General features: G+C 55.4%; 1 protein-coding gene and 1 long non-coding RNA gene across 2 annotated transcripts; both read right to left on the reverse strand.

Moving 5' to 3' along the window:
* Positions 1-6204: 6204 nt before the first annotated feature.
* On the reverse strand, positions 6205-8149 carry LOC308468493. Its single transcript, XR_013981694.1, has 3 exons — positions 7472-8149; positions 7204-7323; positions 6205-6260 (listed from the first exon to the last, which is right to left on the reverse strand). It is a non-coding gene; the product is annotated as an uncharacterized lncRNA (long non-coding RNA).
* A 4546-nt stretch (positions 8150-12695) lies between these two features.
* LOC308468163 (uncharacterized protein) lies at positions 12696-15191 on the reverse strand. The gene is made up of 2 exons (XM_080990135.1): positions 13097-15191; positions 12696-12774 (listed from the first exon to the last, which is right to left on the reverse strand). Exon 1 carries the CDS (start codon positions 15166-15168, stop codon positions 14230-14232), a length of 939 nt encoding a protein of 312 aa, XP_080846261.1. The 5' UTR covers positions 15169-15191; the 3' UTR covers positions 12696-12774; positions 13097-14229.
* Positions 15192-16885: the final 1694 nt, after the last annotated feature.

The raw sequence follows: 16885 nt of genomic DNA on the forward strand, positions 1-16885 counted from the left end.
CCCACCCCAGAGGAAGGAGGAGCCAAAGCTTTCCCACCCCCCCAAATTAAAAAACCGGGGGGGGACGAGGTTTGGAGGAGAGAGAGAGACCCCCCCAATCCAATTCCCCCCCCCCGTTGAAAGAGAGGGAGGTGGGGGGGCCTAGAAGGAGGAATATTTTGGGGGTCCGCCCCCCCAGAAAGAGGAGCCGAAGGATTCCCCCCCCCCAAAAAGGGGCCCCCCAATCCCTTTTCCGTCCCCCCCCCTTGAAAGAGAGGACTAGAAGGAGGTGGGGGGGCCTAGAAGGAGGAATTATTGGGGGGGGTCAGAAAGAAGGTTCGCCCGAACCCCAATCCCCCCCCCAAAAAAATTCCCATTGAAAGGACTAGGAGGAGGAATTATTTGGGGGGGGGTTCGCTTCCCCCCCCCGGAAAGAACCCCAATTTCCCATTGAAAGGGAGGACTAGCAGGAGGGGGGGATATATATTTTTTTGGACCCCCCCCTATTGATTGGACCCCCCGATTCCCACCCCCCACCCCAATTTCCCATTGAAAGGGAGGACTAGGAGAGGGGGGGGGATATATATTTTTTTGGGACCCCCCCGATTCCCACCCCCCACCCCCCAATTTCCCATTGAAAGGGAGGACTAGGAGGAGGGGGGGATATATATATTTTTTGGACCCCCCTATTGATTGGACCCCCCTTATTGATTGGACCCCCCCTTATCCATTGAACCCCCCCTTATTGATTGAACCCCCCCTTATTGATTGAACCCCCCCTTATCCATTGAACCCCCCCTTATCGATTGGACCCCCCCATCCATTGGACCCCCCCATCCATTGGACCCCCCCTTATCCATTGGACACCCCCTTATCCATTGGACCCCCCCTTATCCATTGAACCCCCCCTTATCCATTGGACCCCCCCATCCATTGGACCCCCCCTATCCATTGGACCCCCCAAATAAAAACGGGGGGTGGTGGTGGGGTTTCTCAGCCAACCAGGAGGAGGACTAGGGTGTTTTTGGGGGGGGGTCGTAGAGAAGAGATATAGAGACGCCCCCCCCAGTTTCCCCAGTTTAAAAGAGAGGTGGCCAGTTTCCCCAGTTTCCCCAGTTTCCCCAGTTTCCCCAGTTTCCCCAGTTTAAAAGAGGGGGGCCAGTTTCCCCAGTTTAAAAGAGGGGGGGCCAGTTTCCCCAGTTTCCCCAGTTTAAAAGAGGGGGGCCAGTTTCCCCAGTTTCCCCAGTTTAAAAGAGAGGTGGCCAGTTCCCCAGTTTCCCCAGTTTAAAAGAGAGGTGGCCAGTTTCCCCAGTTTCCCCAGTTTAAAAGAGAGGTGGCCAGTTTCCCCAGTTCCCCCAGTTTAAAAGAGGGGGGCCAGTTTCCCCAGTTTAAAAGAGAGGTGGCCAGTTTCCCAGTTTCCCCAGTTTAAAAGAGGGCAGCCAGTTTCCCCAGTTTCCCCAGTTTAAAAGAGAGGTGGCCAGTTTCCCCAGTTTAAAAGAGGGCGGGCCAGTTTCCCCAGTTCCCCCAGTTTAAAAGAGAGGTGGCCAGTTTCCCAGTTTTCCCAGTTTAAAAGAGGGGGGAGCCAGTTTCCCCAGTTTCCCCAGTTTAAAAGAGAGGTGGCCAGTTTCCCCAGTTTCCCCAGTTTAAAAGAGGGGGAAACCTCTTAAACCAGTCCAAACTGGGGAGACTGGGACGCCCCTAACCCGGCTCCCTAACCCCATTCTCAACCCCCCCCTTAAACCAGTCCAAACTGGGGAGACTGGGACGCCCCTAACTTGGCTCCCTAACCCCTTTCTCAACCCCCCACCTTAAACCAGTCCAAACTGGGGAGACTGGGACGCCCCTAACTCGGCTCCCTAAGAGGCGTCCTTCACCCCTTTCTCCCCCCCACCTTAAACCAGTCCAAACTGGGGAGACTGGGACGCCCCTAACTCGGCTCCCTAACCCCATTCTCCCCCCCCCCTTAAACCAGTCCAAACTGGGGAGACTGGGACGCCCCTAACTCGGCTCCCTAACCCCATTCTCAACCCCCCCCTTAAACCAGTCCAAACTGGGGAGACTGGGACGCCCCTAATTGGCTCCCTAGGAGGCGTCCCTCACCCCATTCTCAACCCCCCCCACCTTAAACCAGTCCAAACTGGGGAGACTGGGACGCTCCTAACTCGGCTCCCTAACCCCATTCTCAACCCCCCCTTAAACCAGTCCAAACTGGGGAGACTGGGACGCCCCTGATTGGCTCCCTAACCCCTTTCTCAACCCCCCCCCTTAAACCAAACCGGCAGCGTCCTTAACCGGGTGTGGGGGGGTCTTGACCGGGGCTCTAACTGGGGGAAGGGGGGTCTCTTTCACCCGCCTCACCCCCCCAGGGTCCTTAACTCCCCCCCCAACCAGGTCTTGAACCCTCGACTCCCTTTCCTGAACTCTTTGGGGGGGTCTTGAACCCTGAACCCATTGGGAGGGGGTCCTTAACTCCCCCTTGGAAGTTCCTTAACCGGGGGGGGAGGTCTTGAACCCCAAACTCCCTTCCGGAAGCCATTGGGGGGGTCCTTAACCCCTCCTCTTGAACCCGGGCTGCGCTAGCACCCCCCCCAGAAGGGGCTCTAACTCCCCCTTGGAACATCCTTAACCGGGTGCGGGGGGGTCTTGAACCCCCAACTTAGCCCCTTGGGGGGTCCTTAACCTCCTCACCCCATTGGCTGGCGGCTCCCTAACCTCTTTATCCCATTGGCTGGCGGGTCCTTAACCTCCTCACTCCATCTCTGAGGTCCCTAACCCAAACCCTCGAACCCAGAACCAGAATCCTTCGATTCCCTGAACCCTCACCTTAGACCCTTGGGGGGTCCTTAAGCTCCTCACCCCATTGGCTGGGGGGTCCTTAACCTCTTTCTCCCATTGGCTGGCGGCTCCCTAACCTCTTTATCCCATTGGCTGGCGGGTCCTTAACCTCCTCACTCCATCTCTGAGGTCCCTAACCCAAACCCTCGAACCCAGAACCAGAATCCTTCGATTCCTTGAACCCTCAACTTAGACCCTTGGGGGGTCCTTAACCTCCTCACCCCATTGGCTGGCGGCTCCCTAACCTCTTCCTCCCATTGGCTGGCGGGTCCTTAACCTCCTCGCCCCGCCTCGGAGGTCCCTAACCCCAACCCTCGAACCCGGAACCCTTCGAATCCTCGAACCCAGAGCCGGAATCCGGAACTCCCCCCGGAAGGGGCTCTAACCTCGGCCTTGCCTCCCCTAACCAGCTGCTGGGGGGGGGCGGGGAGGTCTTTAACCCCAAACCGCCTTAACCCCGAACCGCCTTAACCCATTGGGGGGGTCCTTAACTCTTTCCCTCCCGCAAAGCCTCGAACCCAAAGGGTCTTTAACCAGCTGGGGCTGGGGGGGTCTTTAACTCCCCCTTGGTGGTGGGTCTCTAGCCCATTGGGGGGGCCTTAACTCCCCCTTGGTGGTGGGTCTTTAACCCATTGGGGGGCCTTAACTCCCCCTTGGTGGTGGGTCTTTAACCCATTGGGGGTGCCTTAACTCCCCCTTGGTGGTGGGTCTCTAGCTCAGTGGGGGGGCCTTAACTCCCCCTTGGTGGTGGGTCTTTAACCCCCAACTCCCCTCCTTAACCCCCTTGAGGGAGGTCCCTAACCCTTTCCTGCCCCCCATCCCGAGGGTCCCTAACACCCCCCAGACGGGCCTTAACCCCCCCTCGCAGCGTCCTAACCAGCTGGGGCGAGTGGGGGGTCCTTAACCCGTGGAGCGGGGGTCCTTAACTCCCCCTCTCGAACCCGCAACTCCCTTCCGGAACCTTCCGAACCCCAAGCGGGAGGTCTTTAACCCCTCCTCACGAACCCGGAGCCTTGCACCCCCCCGGACGGGGCTCTAACCTCGCTCTTGACGAGGTCTTGGGGGTCCTTAACTCCCCCTTGCAGCATCCCTAACCGGGTGGGGTTAGTGGGGGGGTCTTTAACCCCCAACCTGCCCCATAGGTGAGGTCCCTAACCTCTTTCTCCCATTGCCTGGGGGTCTTTAACCCCCAACTCGCCCCATAGGTGAGGTCCCTAACCTCTTTCACCCATTGCCTGGGGGTCTTTAACCCCCAACCTGCCCCATAGGTGAGGTCCCTAACCTCTTTCTCCCATTGCCTGGGGGGTCTTTAACCCCCAACCTGCCCCATAGGTGAGGTCCTTAACCTCTTTCTCCCACTGCCTGGGGGGTCTTTAACCCCCAACCTGCCCCATAGGTGAGGTCCTTAACCTCTTTCTCCCACTGCCAGGGGGGTCTTTAACCCCCAACCTGCCCCATAGGTGAGGTCCCTAACCTCTTCCTCCCATTGCCCGGGGGGTCTTTAACCCCCAACCTGCCCCATAGGTGAGGTCCCTAACCTCTTTCTCCCATTGCCAGGGGGGTCTTTAACCCCCAACCTGCCCCATAGGTGAGGTCCCTAACCTCTTCCTCCCATTGCCTGGGGGTCTTTAACCCCCAACTCGCCCCATAGGTGAGGTCCCTAACCTCTTTCTCCCATTGCCTGGGGGGTCTCTAACCCCCAACCTGCCCCATAGGCGAGGTCCCTAACCTCTTTCTCCCATTGCCTGGGGGGTCTTTAACCCCCAACCTGCCCCATAGGTGAGGTCCCTAACCTCTTTCTCCCATTGCCTGGGGGGTCTCTAACCCCCAACCTGCCCCATAGGCGAGGTCCCTAACCTCTTTCTCCCATTGCCTGGGGGGTCTTTAACCCCCAACCTGCCCCATAGGTGAGGTCCTTAACCTCTTCCTCCCATTGCCTGGGGGGTCTTTAACCCCCAACTCGCCCCGTCGGCGAGGTCCTTAACGTCAAATCCTCGAACCCGGAGCCCCGGACGGGGCTCTAACCCCACCCTAACGAGGCGTTGGGGGGTCCTTAACCCCCCTCCTCCTTAACCCTTTCCCTCCCTAACTCCCGTCCGAAGGGTCCTTAACCCTTAGCCGATTGGGGGGGCAGGTCCCTAACTCTCCCTTGAACCCGCAACTCCCTTTTGGTACCTCCTTAACCCCTTGGGGGAGGTCCTTAACCCCTCCTCTTGAACCCGGGCTGCGCTAGCACCCCACCCCAGAAGGGGCTCTAACCTCGGCCTTAACTCCCCCTTGGGGGTCCTTAACCTCCTCACCTCATTGGCTGGCAGCTCCCTAACCTCTTCATCCCATTGGTGGGCGGGTCCTTAACCTCCTCGCCCCGTCTCTGAGGTCCCTAACCCAAACCCTCGAACCCGGCGCCAGAACCCAGAATCCTTCGATTCCTTGAACCCCCAACTTAGACCCTTGGGGGGTCCTTAACCTCCTCACCCCATTGGCTGGCGGGTCCTTAACCTCCTCACTCCATCTCTGAGGTCCCTAACCCAAACCCTCGAACTCAGAACCGGAAAGCTTCAAATCCTCGAACCCAGCGCCGGAACCCAGAAGGCTTCGAATCTTCCAACCGGCGCACTGATCCTCGAACCCAGAGCCAGAATCCTTTGTATCCTCAAACCCAGACCCAGAATCCTTCGTCTCCTCGAACCCAGAGCCAGAATCCTTCGTATCCTCGAACCCAGAGCCGGAATCATTCGTCTCCTCGAACCCAGAACCAGAACCCAGAACCCGGCACACTGATCCTCGAACCCAGAACCGGAAACCTTCAAATCCTCGAACCCAGAGCCAGAATCCTTCGTATCCTCGAACCCAGAGCCGGAATCCTTTGTCTCCTCGAACCCAGAACCGGAATCCTTCGTAGCCTCGAACCCAGAACCAGAAGGCTTCGAATCCTCGAACCCAGAGCCAGAATTCTCCAAATCCTCGAACCCAGAGCCGGAATCCTTCGTCTCCTCGAACCCAGAACCGGAAACCTTCAAATCCTCGAACCCGGCGCCAGAACCCAGAAGGCTTCGAATCCTCGAACCCGGCGCACTGATCCTCGAACCCAGAGCCAGAATCCTTCGTCTCCTCGAACCCAGAACCAGAAGGGTCCGAATCCTCGAACCCGGCGCACTAATCCTCGAACCCAGAGCCAGAATCCTTAGTATCCTCGAACCCAGAACCAGAAACCTTCAAATCCTCAAACCCGGCGCACTAATCCTTGAACCCAGAACCCAGAATCCTTCGTCTCCTCGAACCCAGAACCAGAATCCTTCGAATCCTCGAACCCAGAGCCAGAATCCTTCGTCTCCTCGAACCCAGAACCAGAAACCATCGAATCCTCGAACCCAGAAACCTTCAAATCCTTGAACCCAGCGCCAGAACCCCGAAAGCTTCAAATCCTCGAACCCGGCGCACTAATCCTCGAACCCAGAGCCAGAATCCTTCGTCTCCTCGAACCCAGAACCAGAAACCATCGAATCCTCAAACCCGGCACCAGAAGGCTTCGAATCCTCGAACCCAGAACCAGAATCCTTCATCTCCTCGAACCCAGACCCAGAATCCTCGCACCCGGCGCCAGAACCCAGAAGGCTTCGAATCCTCGAACCCAGCGCACTGATCCTCGAACCCAGAGCCAGAATCCTTCGTCTCCTCGAACCCAGAACCAAAAGCCAGGCGGCTCTGAATCCTCGAACCCAGAACCAGAAACCTTTGAATCCTCGAACCCAGAGCCAGAAAGCTTCAAATCCTCGAACCCAGAACCAGAACCCAGAAGGCTTCGAATCCTCGAACCCAGAACCAGAACCAGAACCCAGAAACCTTCAAATCCTCGAACCCAGAACCAGAATCCTTCGTATCCTCGAACCCAGATCCAGAAACCTTCAAATCCTCGAACCCGGCGCACTAATCCTCGAACCCAGAATCCTTCGAATCCTCGAACCCAGAACCGGAATCCTTCATATCCTCGAACCCAGAAACCTTCAAATCCTCGAACCCGGCGCCAGAACCCAGAAGGCTTCGAATCCTTGAACCCGGCGCCGGAATCCTTCGTCTCCTCGAACCCAGAACCAGAATCCTTCGTATCCTCGAACCCAGAACCAGAAACCTTCAAATCCTCCAACCCGGCGCACTAATCCTCGAACCCAGAATCCTTCGAATCCTCGAACCCAGAACCAGAATCCTTCATATCCTCGAACCCAGACCCAGAAACCTTCGAATCCTCCAACCCGGCGCACTAATCCTCGAACCCAGAGCCGGAATCCTTCATATCCTCGAACCTGGCGCACTAATCCTCGAACCCAGAGCCAGAATTCTCCAAATCCTTGAACCCAGAGCCAGAATCCTTCGAATCCTCGAACCCAGAACCAGAAAGCTTCAAATCCTCGAACCCGGCGCACTAATCCAGAATTCTCCAAATCCTCGAACCCAGAGCCAGAATCCTTCGTTTCCTCGAACCCAGAACCAGAAACCTTCGAATCCTCGAACCTGGCGCACTAATCCAGAATTATCCAAATCCTCGAACCCAGAGCTGGAATCCTTCGAATCCTCGAACCTGGCGCACTAATCCTCGAACCTAGAGCCAGAATTCTCCAAATCCTCGAACCCAGAACCAGAAAGCTTCAAATCCTCGAACCCGGCGCACGAATCCTCAAACCCAGAACCAGAATCCTTCGTTACCTCGAACCCAGAACCAGAAACCTTCAAATCCTTGAACCCGGCGCACTAATCCAGAATTCTCCAAATCCTCGAACCCAGAGCCGGAATCCTTCGTCTCCTAGAACCCAGAGCCGGAATCCTTCAAATCCTCGAACCCAGAACCAGAAGGCTTCGAATCCTCGAACCCAGAGCCGGAATCCTTCGTATCCTCGAACCCAGAAACCTTCAAATCCTCGAACCCGGCGCCAGAACCCAGAATCCTTCGTCTCCTCGAACCCAGACCCAGAACCCAGCATCCTCGCACCCGCGCCCCTCGCACCATGAACCAAGCCGAGCTCCCCTCTCCCCCCCCTCCCTTGTCCCCGCCCCCCGCGCCCGGCGAGCGCCTCTTCCGGGACGCCGTGCGCGCCGGCAACACGGCTGCCGTGCACGCACTACTGCGCACCATGAACTCGTGCGAATTCAACGTCAACGCCTTCGGGCCGGAGGGCCAGACGGCTTTGCACCAATCGGTGAGCGACGGGAACCTCGAACTCGTGAAGCTGCTGGTGCGCTTCGGCGCCGACGTGCGATTGGCCAACAGGGACGGCTGGAGCGCATTGCACATGGCGGCCTTTTCGGGTCACCAGGACATTGTGCTCTATTTGGTGGCCAAGGCCAGGGGGGGCGGGGGGGGCGGAGGAGGGCCCTCCTAAGGGGGCGGGGCTCGAACCTGGGGCCGCTGAGGAGGATGGGACGCCTTGGGTGCGCGTGGCTTGAACCCGCAACCGAGGACGGGATGTGCGACTTGAACCCGTAGCCAGGACTTAAATGTGCAACTGGGAGCGCATGAGTCGAACCCATGACTGGGGATTGAATGGGGCTGTTGGGAAGGAGCAACTTGAACCCAGGACCGAGGACTTGTGCGCCTGTTTCGAGCGCATGACTTGAACCCGCAACCGAGGACGGGATGTGCGACTTGAACCCGTAGCCAGGACTTAAATGTGCAAGGTGAAGCCTGTTGGGAGCGCATGGTTGGGGATTGAATGGGGCTGTTGGGAAGGAGCAACTTGAACCCAGGACCGAGGACTTGTGCGCCTGTTTCGAGCGCATGACTTGAACCCGCAACCGAGGACGGGATGTGCGACTTGAACCCGTAGCCAGGACTTAAATGTGCAACTGGGAGCGCATGAGTCGAACCCATGACTGGGGATTGGAGGGGGCTGTTGGGAGTGCGCAGTTTGAACCCGTAGCCAGGACTTCATGGGTCTGTCGGGAGCGCACGATTCGAACCCGCAACCTGGGATTGAATGGGAATGTTGGGAGCGCGTGACTTGAACCCCCAACCGGGGACGGGATGTGCGACTTGAACCCGTAGCCAGGACTTAAATGTGCAAGGTGAAGCCTGTTGGGAGCGCATGACTGGGGATTGAATGGGGCTGTTGGAAATGAGCAACTTGAACCCAGGACCGAGGACTTGTGCGCCTGTTTCGAGCGCGTGACTTGAACCCGCAACCGAGGACGGGATGTGCGACTTGAACCCGTAGCCAGGACTTAAATGTGCAACTGGGAGCGCATGAGTCGAACCCATGACTGGGGATTGAAGGGGGCTGTTGGGAGTGCGCAATTTGAACCCGTAGCCAGGACTTCATGGGTCTGTTGGGAGCGCACGACTCGAACCCGCAACCTGGGATTTAACGGGAATGTTGGGAGCGCACGATTTGAACCCACGACCTGCCACTGCTGAGGACTTAATGGGCCTGCTGAGGGCGCATCATGTGCCTGTTGGAAGCGCATGACTCGAACCCATGACTGGAGATTGAATGGGGCTGTTGGGAAGGAGCAACTTGAACCCGGGACCGAGGACTTATGCGCCTGTTTCAAGCGCATGACTTGAACCCACTGCAGAGGACTTTATGGGGCGGTTGGGAGCGCATGACTTGAACCCGCAACCGAGGATGGGATGTGCAACTTGAACCCGTAGCCAGGCCTTAAATGTGCGACGTGAAGCCTGTTGGGAGCGCATGACTGGGGGTTGAAGGGAGCAACTTGAACCCAGGACCGAGGACTTGTGCGCCCGTTGGAAGGGTGCGATTTGAACCCGTGGCCAAAGCGCATGGCTTGAACCCCCAACCGAGGACTTATGCGCCACTTAGAAGCGCATGGCAACTGGGATTGAATGTTGGGAATGTGCGATTTGAACCCGAAACTGGGACTGAATGGGAGGGCGCAATTTGAACCCATGCGTTGGAAGCGCATAACTTGAACCCGCTACCGGTGAGGACTTATGTGCCTGTTGGGAGGGTGCGATTTGAGCCCATGGCCAGGACTTAATGGGCGTGTTGGGAGCGCATGACTTGAACCCCCAACCGAGGACTGAATGTGCAACTTGAACCCGTAGCCAGGCCTTAAATGTGCGACGTGAAGCCTGTTGGGAGCGCATGACTGGGGGTTGAATGGCTGTTGGGAAGGAGCAACTTGAACCCAGGACCGAGGACTTGTGCGCCCGTTGGAAGGGTGCGATTCGAACCTATGGCCAAAGCGCATGACTTGAACCCCCAACCGAGGACTTCTGCGCCCCTTGGAAATGTGCAACTTGAACCAATGGCCAGGACTTCATGTGCCCCTTGGAAGCGCATAACTCGAACCCGCGACCCGCCGCCGCAGAGGACGTGATTGGGCGGTTGGGAGCGCATGACTTGAACCCACAACCGAGGACTTATGCGCCACTTGGAAGCGCATGGCAGCTGGGATTGAATGTTGGGAATGTGCGATTTGAACCCGCAACTGGGACTGAATGGGAGTGCGCAGTTTGAACCCACGGCCAAGGACTTCATGCGTTGGAAGCGCATAACTTGAACCCGCTACCGGTGAGGACTTATGTGCCTGTTGGGAGGGTGCGATTTGAGCCCATGGCCGGGACTTCATGGGCGTGTTGGGAGCGCATGACTTGAACCCGCGACCGGGGATTGAATGTGGCTGTCGGGAGTGCGCCATTTGAACCCGTAGCCAGGACTTCATGGGTCTGTTGGGAGCGCACGATTCGAACCCGCAACCTGGGATTTAATGGGAATGTTGGGAGCGCACGATTTGAACCCGCGACCTGCCACTGCTGAGGACTTAATGGGCCTGTTGAGGGCGCATCATGTGCCTGTTGGAAGCGCATGACTCGAACCCATGACCGGGGATTGAATGGGGCTGTTGGGAAGGAGCAACTTGAACCCAGGACCGAGGACGGGTGCGATTCGAACCCATGGCCTGTTTCAAGCGCATGACTCGAACCCGCTGCAGAGGACTTGATGGGGCGGTTGGGAGCGCATGACTCGAACCCCTGGCCGGGACTTGATGGGCTTGTTGGGAGCGCATGAGTCGAACCCACGGCTGGGATTGAAGGGGGCTGTTGAGAGCGCGCAACTTGAACCCAGGACTTACTGTGCTCCTTGGAAGCGCGTGACTCGAACCCACAACCGAGGACATGTGCAACTTGAACCCATGGCTTGTCGGGAGCGCGTGATTTGAACCCATCGCCCAGCACTGGAGAGGACTTGATGGGCTTCTTGGGAGCGCATGAGTCGAACCCATGACCGGGGATTTCGTGGGGCTGTGGGAAATGTGCAACTTGAACCCATGGCCGGGACTTGATGGGCGTGTTGGGAGCGCATGACTTGAACCCAGTACCCAGCACTGCAGAGGACTTGATGGGCCTGTTGGGAGCGCATCACTCGAACCCACAACCCACCGCCGCTGAGGACTTATGCGCCTGTTGAGAGTGCAACATGTGCCTGTTGGAAGCGCATGACTCGAACCCAGTACCCAGCACTGCAGAGGACTTGATGGGCTTGTTGGGAGCGCATCACTCGAACCCACAACCCACCGCCGCTGAGGACTTATGCGCCTGTTGGACTTGTGCGCATCATTTGCCTGTTGGGAGCGCATGACTCGAACCCATGACCTGCCACCGCAGAGGACTTAATGGGCCAGCACTGCCAAGGACTTAATGGGCATGTTGGAAGCGCATCACTCAAACCCATGACCGAGGATTTAATGTGGCTGTTGGGAGCGCATGACTTGAACCCGGGACCGGGGCTTTGATGGGGCTGTTCGAAGCGCATGAGTCGAACCCACGACTGGGATTGAATGGGCCTGCCGGAAGCGCATGACTTGAACCCGCAACCGAGGATTGAATGGGGCTGTCGGAAATGCGCCACTTGAACATGATGTGATTCAGCGCATGATTCGAACCCGCGACCGGGGATTTAATGCGCCACTTGGAAGCACGTGGCTTGAACCCGTGGCCAGGACTTGATGCGCATTTGGGAAGCGCATGATTCAAAGCCACAACCGGGGATTGAATGTGGCTGTTGGAAGCGCATGACTTGAACCCGCGACCTGCCACTGCTGAGGACTTAATGGGCCTGTTGAGAGCGCATCATGTGCCTGTTGGAAGCGCATGACTCGAACCCACCACCTGCAACTGCTGAGGACTGAATGGGCCTGTTGAGAGCGCATCATGTGCCTGTTGGAAGCGCATGACTTGAACCCACGACCTGCCACTGCTGAGGACTTAATGGGCCTGTTGAGAGCGCATCATGTGCCTGTTGGAAGCGCATGACTCGAACCCACCACCTGCCACTGCTGAGGACTTAATGGGCCTGTTGAGAGCGCACCATGTGCCTGTTGGAAGCGCATGACTTGAGCCCGCCACCTGCCACTGCTGAGGACTTAAGGGGCCTGTTGAGAGCGCATCATGTGCCTGTTGGGAGCGCATGACTTGAACCCGCGACCTGCCACTGCTGAGGACTTAAGGGGCCTGTTGAGAGCGCATCATGTGCCTGTTGGGAGCGCATGACTTGAACCCGCGACCTGCCACTGCTGAGGACTTAAGGGGCCTGTTGAGAGCGCATCATGTGCCTGTTGGAAGCGCGTGACTCGAACCCGCGACCTGCCACTGCTGAGGACTTAATGGGCCTGTTGAGAGCGCATCATGTGCCTGTTGGAAGCGCATGACTTGAACCCACAACCGGGGATTTAATGTGGCTGTTGGGAGCGCATGCCTTGAACCCATGGCCACTTGGAAGCACATGACTCGAACCCAGAACCAAGGACTGAATGTGCTCCTTGGAAGCGCCTGACTCGAACCCAGGGCCGGGATTGAATGTGCTCATCACTCGAACCCCCAACCCACCGCGGCTGAGGACTTCACGGGCGTGTTGGAAGCGCATGACTTGAACCCGCAACCACGGATTGAAGGGGCCTGTTGGGAGTGCGCCATTTGAACCCAGAACCGAGGACTTATGCGCCCTTGGGAAAGGTGTGACTCGAACCCCTGGCCAGGACTTCAGGCGTCCGTGGGAAGGGTGCGATTTGAACCCGGCACCTGGCGCTGCAATGCGACTGTCGGAAGTGCGCGACTTGAACCCGCCGCCCAGCACTGCAGAGGATTTCATGGGCCTGTTGGGAGCGCATGAGTCGAACCCGCGCCAATCGGAAGCACAGGACTTGAACCCACGGCCGGGGACTTGATGGGCCTGTTGGGAGCGCATGATTCGAACCCACGGCCGGGGATTTAATGCGACTGTCGGAAGTGCGCAACTTGAACCCGGCGCCCAGCGCTGCAGAGGACTTCATGGGCCTGTTGGGAGCGCATGTCTCGAACCCACAGCCAGGACTTCAGGGGCCTCTTGCAAGCGCATGACTCGAACCCACCACCCACTTATGCGCCAATCGGAAGCACAGGACTTGAACCCATGGCCGGGACTTGATGGGCCTGTTGGGAGCGCGCAACTCGAACCCGTGACCGGGGCTTCATGCACGGGTTGGAAGCGCGTGACTTGAACCCGGCACCTAGCACTGCCGAGAACTGAATGTGCGCATCATGTGCCAAGCGCACAACTTGAAGCCATCCCTGCCAGCGACTCGAACCCACAGCCAGGACTTAATGCGCCCCTTGGAAGCGCATGACTCGAACCCATCGCCCGCCACTGCCCAGGACTTAGTGCGCCTGTTGGAAGCGCATGACTCGAACCCAGGACCGACTTCATGGGAGCGCGCAACTCGAACCCGTCACCCCAGAGGACTTCATGGGCCTGTTGACAGTGCGTGATTCGAACCCAGCACTGCCGAGGACTTAATGCGCCAGTTGGAAGCGCAGCACTCGAACCCACAACCCACCACTGCCAAGGACTTCATGCGCCAGTTGGAAGCGCATCACTCGAACCCACAACCCACCACTGCCAAGGACTTGATGCGCCTGTTGGAAGCGCATCACTCGAACCCTCAACCCACCACTGCCGAGGACTTCATGCGCCAGTTGGAAGTGCATCACTCGAACCCGCAACCCACCACTGCCAAGGACTTCATGCGCCTGTTTCAAGCGCAGGACTCGAACCCACGACCCACCAGTGCAGAGGACTTGATGCGCCTTTGGGAGGCCCGTGACTTGAACCCACGACCCGCCACTGCCAAGGACTTCATGCGCCCTTCGGAAGCGCATGACTCGAACCCAGGACCGACTTGATGGGAGCGCGCAACTCGAACCCATCACCCCAGAGGACTTCATGGGCCTGTTGCCAGTGCCTGATTCGAACCCAGCACTGCCAAGGACTTCATGCGCCTATGGGGAGCGCTCAACTCGAACCCGGGACCGAGGACTTCATGCGCCTGTTGTGAGTGCGCAAGACTCGAACCCGCCGCCGCCGAGGACTTCGTGCGCCTGTTGTGAGTGCGCAAGACTCGAACCCGCCGCCGCCGAGGACGTCATGCGCCTGTTGTGAGTGCGCAAGACTCGAACCTGCCGCCGCCGAGGACTTCGTGCGCCTGTTGTGAGTGCGCAAGACTCGAACCCGCCGCCACCGAGGACTTCAGGCATCCAGGGAAGTGTCTGACTTGAACCCGCGACTGCTGAGGACTTCGGCACCCTTTGGAAGAGCATGACTCGAACCCGGGACCGAGGACTTCTGCGCACGTCGGAAGCACGACTCGAACCCGCCGCCATCTACCCTCGCCATCTACCTCTCTTGCTGCGCAGTGTTGCCTCTTTTGGGGGGCGGACCATATTCTGAGATTTGCCACCCCGATTCTGAGATTTCCCAGCAAATGCTGAGATTTGCCACCCAGATTCTGAGGTTTTGCCCCATTTTGCCCCCCAAATTCTGAGATTTCCCAGCAAATTCTGAGATTTGCCCCCCAAATTCTGAGATTTCCCAGCAAATTCTGAGATTTGCCACCCAGATTCTGAGATTTCCCCCCGTTTCGCCCACCAAATTCTGAGATTTCCCAGCAAATTCTGAGATTTGCCCCCCAAATTCTGAGATTTCCCCCCAAATTCTGAGATTTCCCCCCAAATTCTGAGATTTGCCACCCAGATTCTGAGATTTCCCCCCATTTTGCCCCCCAAATCCTGAGATTTCCCCCCAAATTCTGACATTTGCCGCCCAAATTCTGAGATTTCCCCCCGTTTTGCCCCCCAAATTCTGAGATTTCCCAGCAAATTCTGAGATTTGCCCCCCAAATTCTGAGATTTCCCCCCAAATTCTGACATTTGCCGCCCAAATTCTGAGTATTCCCAGCAAATTCTGAGATTTGCCCCCCAAATTCTGAGATTTCCCCCCAAATTCTGACATTTGCCGCCCAAATTCTGAGATTTCCCCCCGTTTTGCCCCCCAAATCCTGAGATTTCCCCCCAAATTCTGACATTTGCCGCCCAAATTCGGAGATTTCCCCCCGTTTTGCCCCCCAAATCCTGAGATTTCCCCCCAAATTCTGACATTTGCCACCCAGATTCTGAGATTTCCCCCCAAATTCTGACATTTACCCCCCCAATTCTAAGATTTGCCCCCAAATTCTGAGATTTCCCCCCAAATTCTGACATTTGCTGCCCAAATTCTGCATTTCCCCCATTTTGCCCCCCAAATTCTGACATTTGCCGCCCAAATTCCGACATTTACCCCCCAATTCTAAGATTTGCCCCCCAATTCTGACATTTGCCGCCATTTTATGGGGCAGAAACTCTTTATGGGGTGGAAAATACCATTTAATGTCTTCAAATGGGGGAGAAAAATATTTAGGTTTCTGTGGAAAATACCATTTAATGTCTTCAAATGGGGGAGAAAAATATTTAGGTTTCTGTGGAAAATACCATTTAATGTCTTCAAAGAGGGATGTTTGTGTGTTTTTATATATATATATTGATATATATATACATATTAATAGTATATATATTAATAATATATATATATATATTAATAATAATAATACCATTTAATGTCTTCAAATGGGGGGGGAAATATTTGGGTGTCTGTGGAAAATTCCATTTAATGTCTTCAAAGAGGGAAGTTTGTGTGTTTTTATATATATATATTGATATATATATATATATATATATATATATTAATAGTATATATATTAATAATATATATATATTAATAATAATACCATTTAATGTCTTCAAATGGGGGGGAAATATTTAGGTGTCTGTGGAAAATACCATTTAAAGAGGGATGTTTGTGTGTTTTTATATATATATATATATTAATATATATATATTAATAGTATATATATTAATAATATATATTAATATATATATTAATAATATATATATATATATATATTAATTATATGAACTGTCAATTCAATTGCTGCTCGTCTCCCTTTGACCCCCCCAAAAATTCACACACACACCCCCGTTTTCTACCAAATGGAACGTCCCGTTTTCCCCATTGAAAAATATGAAATATAGTTATTTTAATAGAGATTTTGTGCCGTGTCTTTTCTGGGGGGGGGGGCGGCGGTTTGGGGTTGGGATGGACGGCTGTCAATCATCCTGGAACGGTCCGCTTTTTGATAAGGGAGGGGGGGAAGCGATTCCGGACGTCCGATTGGCCGATCGGGTTCTGGGTTCGAGTTCCGGAAGCCGGAGATTTGAGGAGACACACACCCCCTTTGGGGAGGAATGGAATGATCCGTTTAGAGAATGAAGAGCCCCCCCTTAAATGGAATGATCCATTTAGATAATTAAGCGCGCCCCTTTAAATAATTGGAACGATCCAGTTAGATAATTAAGAAAAAACCCGTTTAAATAAATGGAAGGATCCGTTTAGAAAATTGAACCCCCCTTTGAATAATTGGAATGCTCCGTTTTGATAATTAAACCTCCCCCCTTTTGGGAGAATAATTAAGAGATAATTAAGAAATCCCCCCTTTAAATAAATGGAATGATCCGTTTAGATAATTAAGAAAATCCCCCTTTAAATAAATGGAATGCTCCGTTTTTATAATTAAGAAAATCCCCCTTTAAATGAATGGAATGATCCGTTTAGATAATTAAGAAAATCCCCCTTTAAATAAATGGAATGCTCCGTTTAGATAATTAAGAAAATCCCCCTTTAAATAAATGGAATGCTCCGTTTAGATA

The sequence above is a fragment of the Podarcis pityusensis genome (genome assembly GCF_964106645.2).
Source record: "Podarcis pityusensis genome assembly, chromosome: Z".
NCBI lineage: Eukaryota > Metazoa > Chordata > Lepidosauria > Squamata > Lacertidae > Podarcis > Podarcis pityusensis.

Coding starts and splice junctions, on each gene's coding strand:
- LOC308468163 (XM_080990135.1), bottom strand. CDS start 15,168: ATGTCAGAATTTGGGGGGAAATCTCAGGATTTGGGGGGCAAAACGGGG.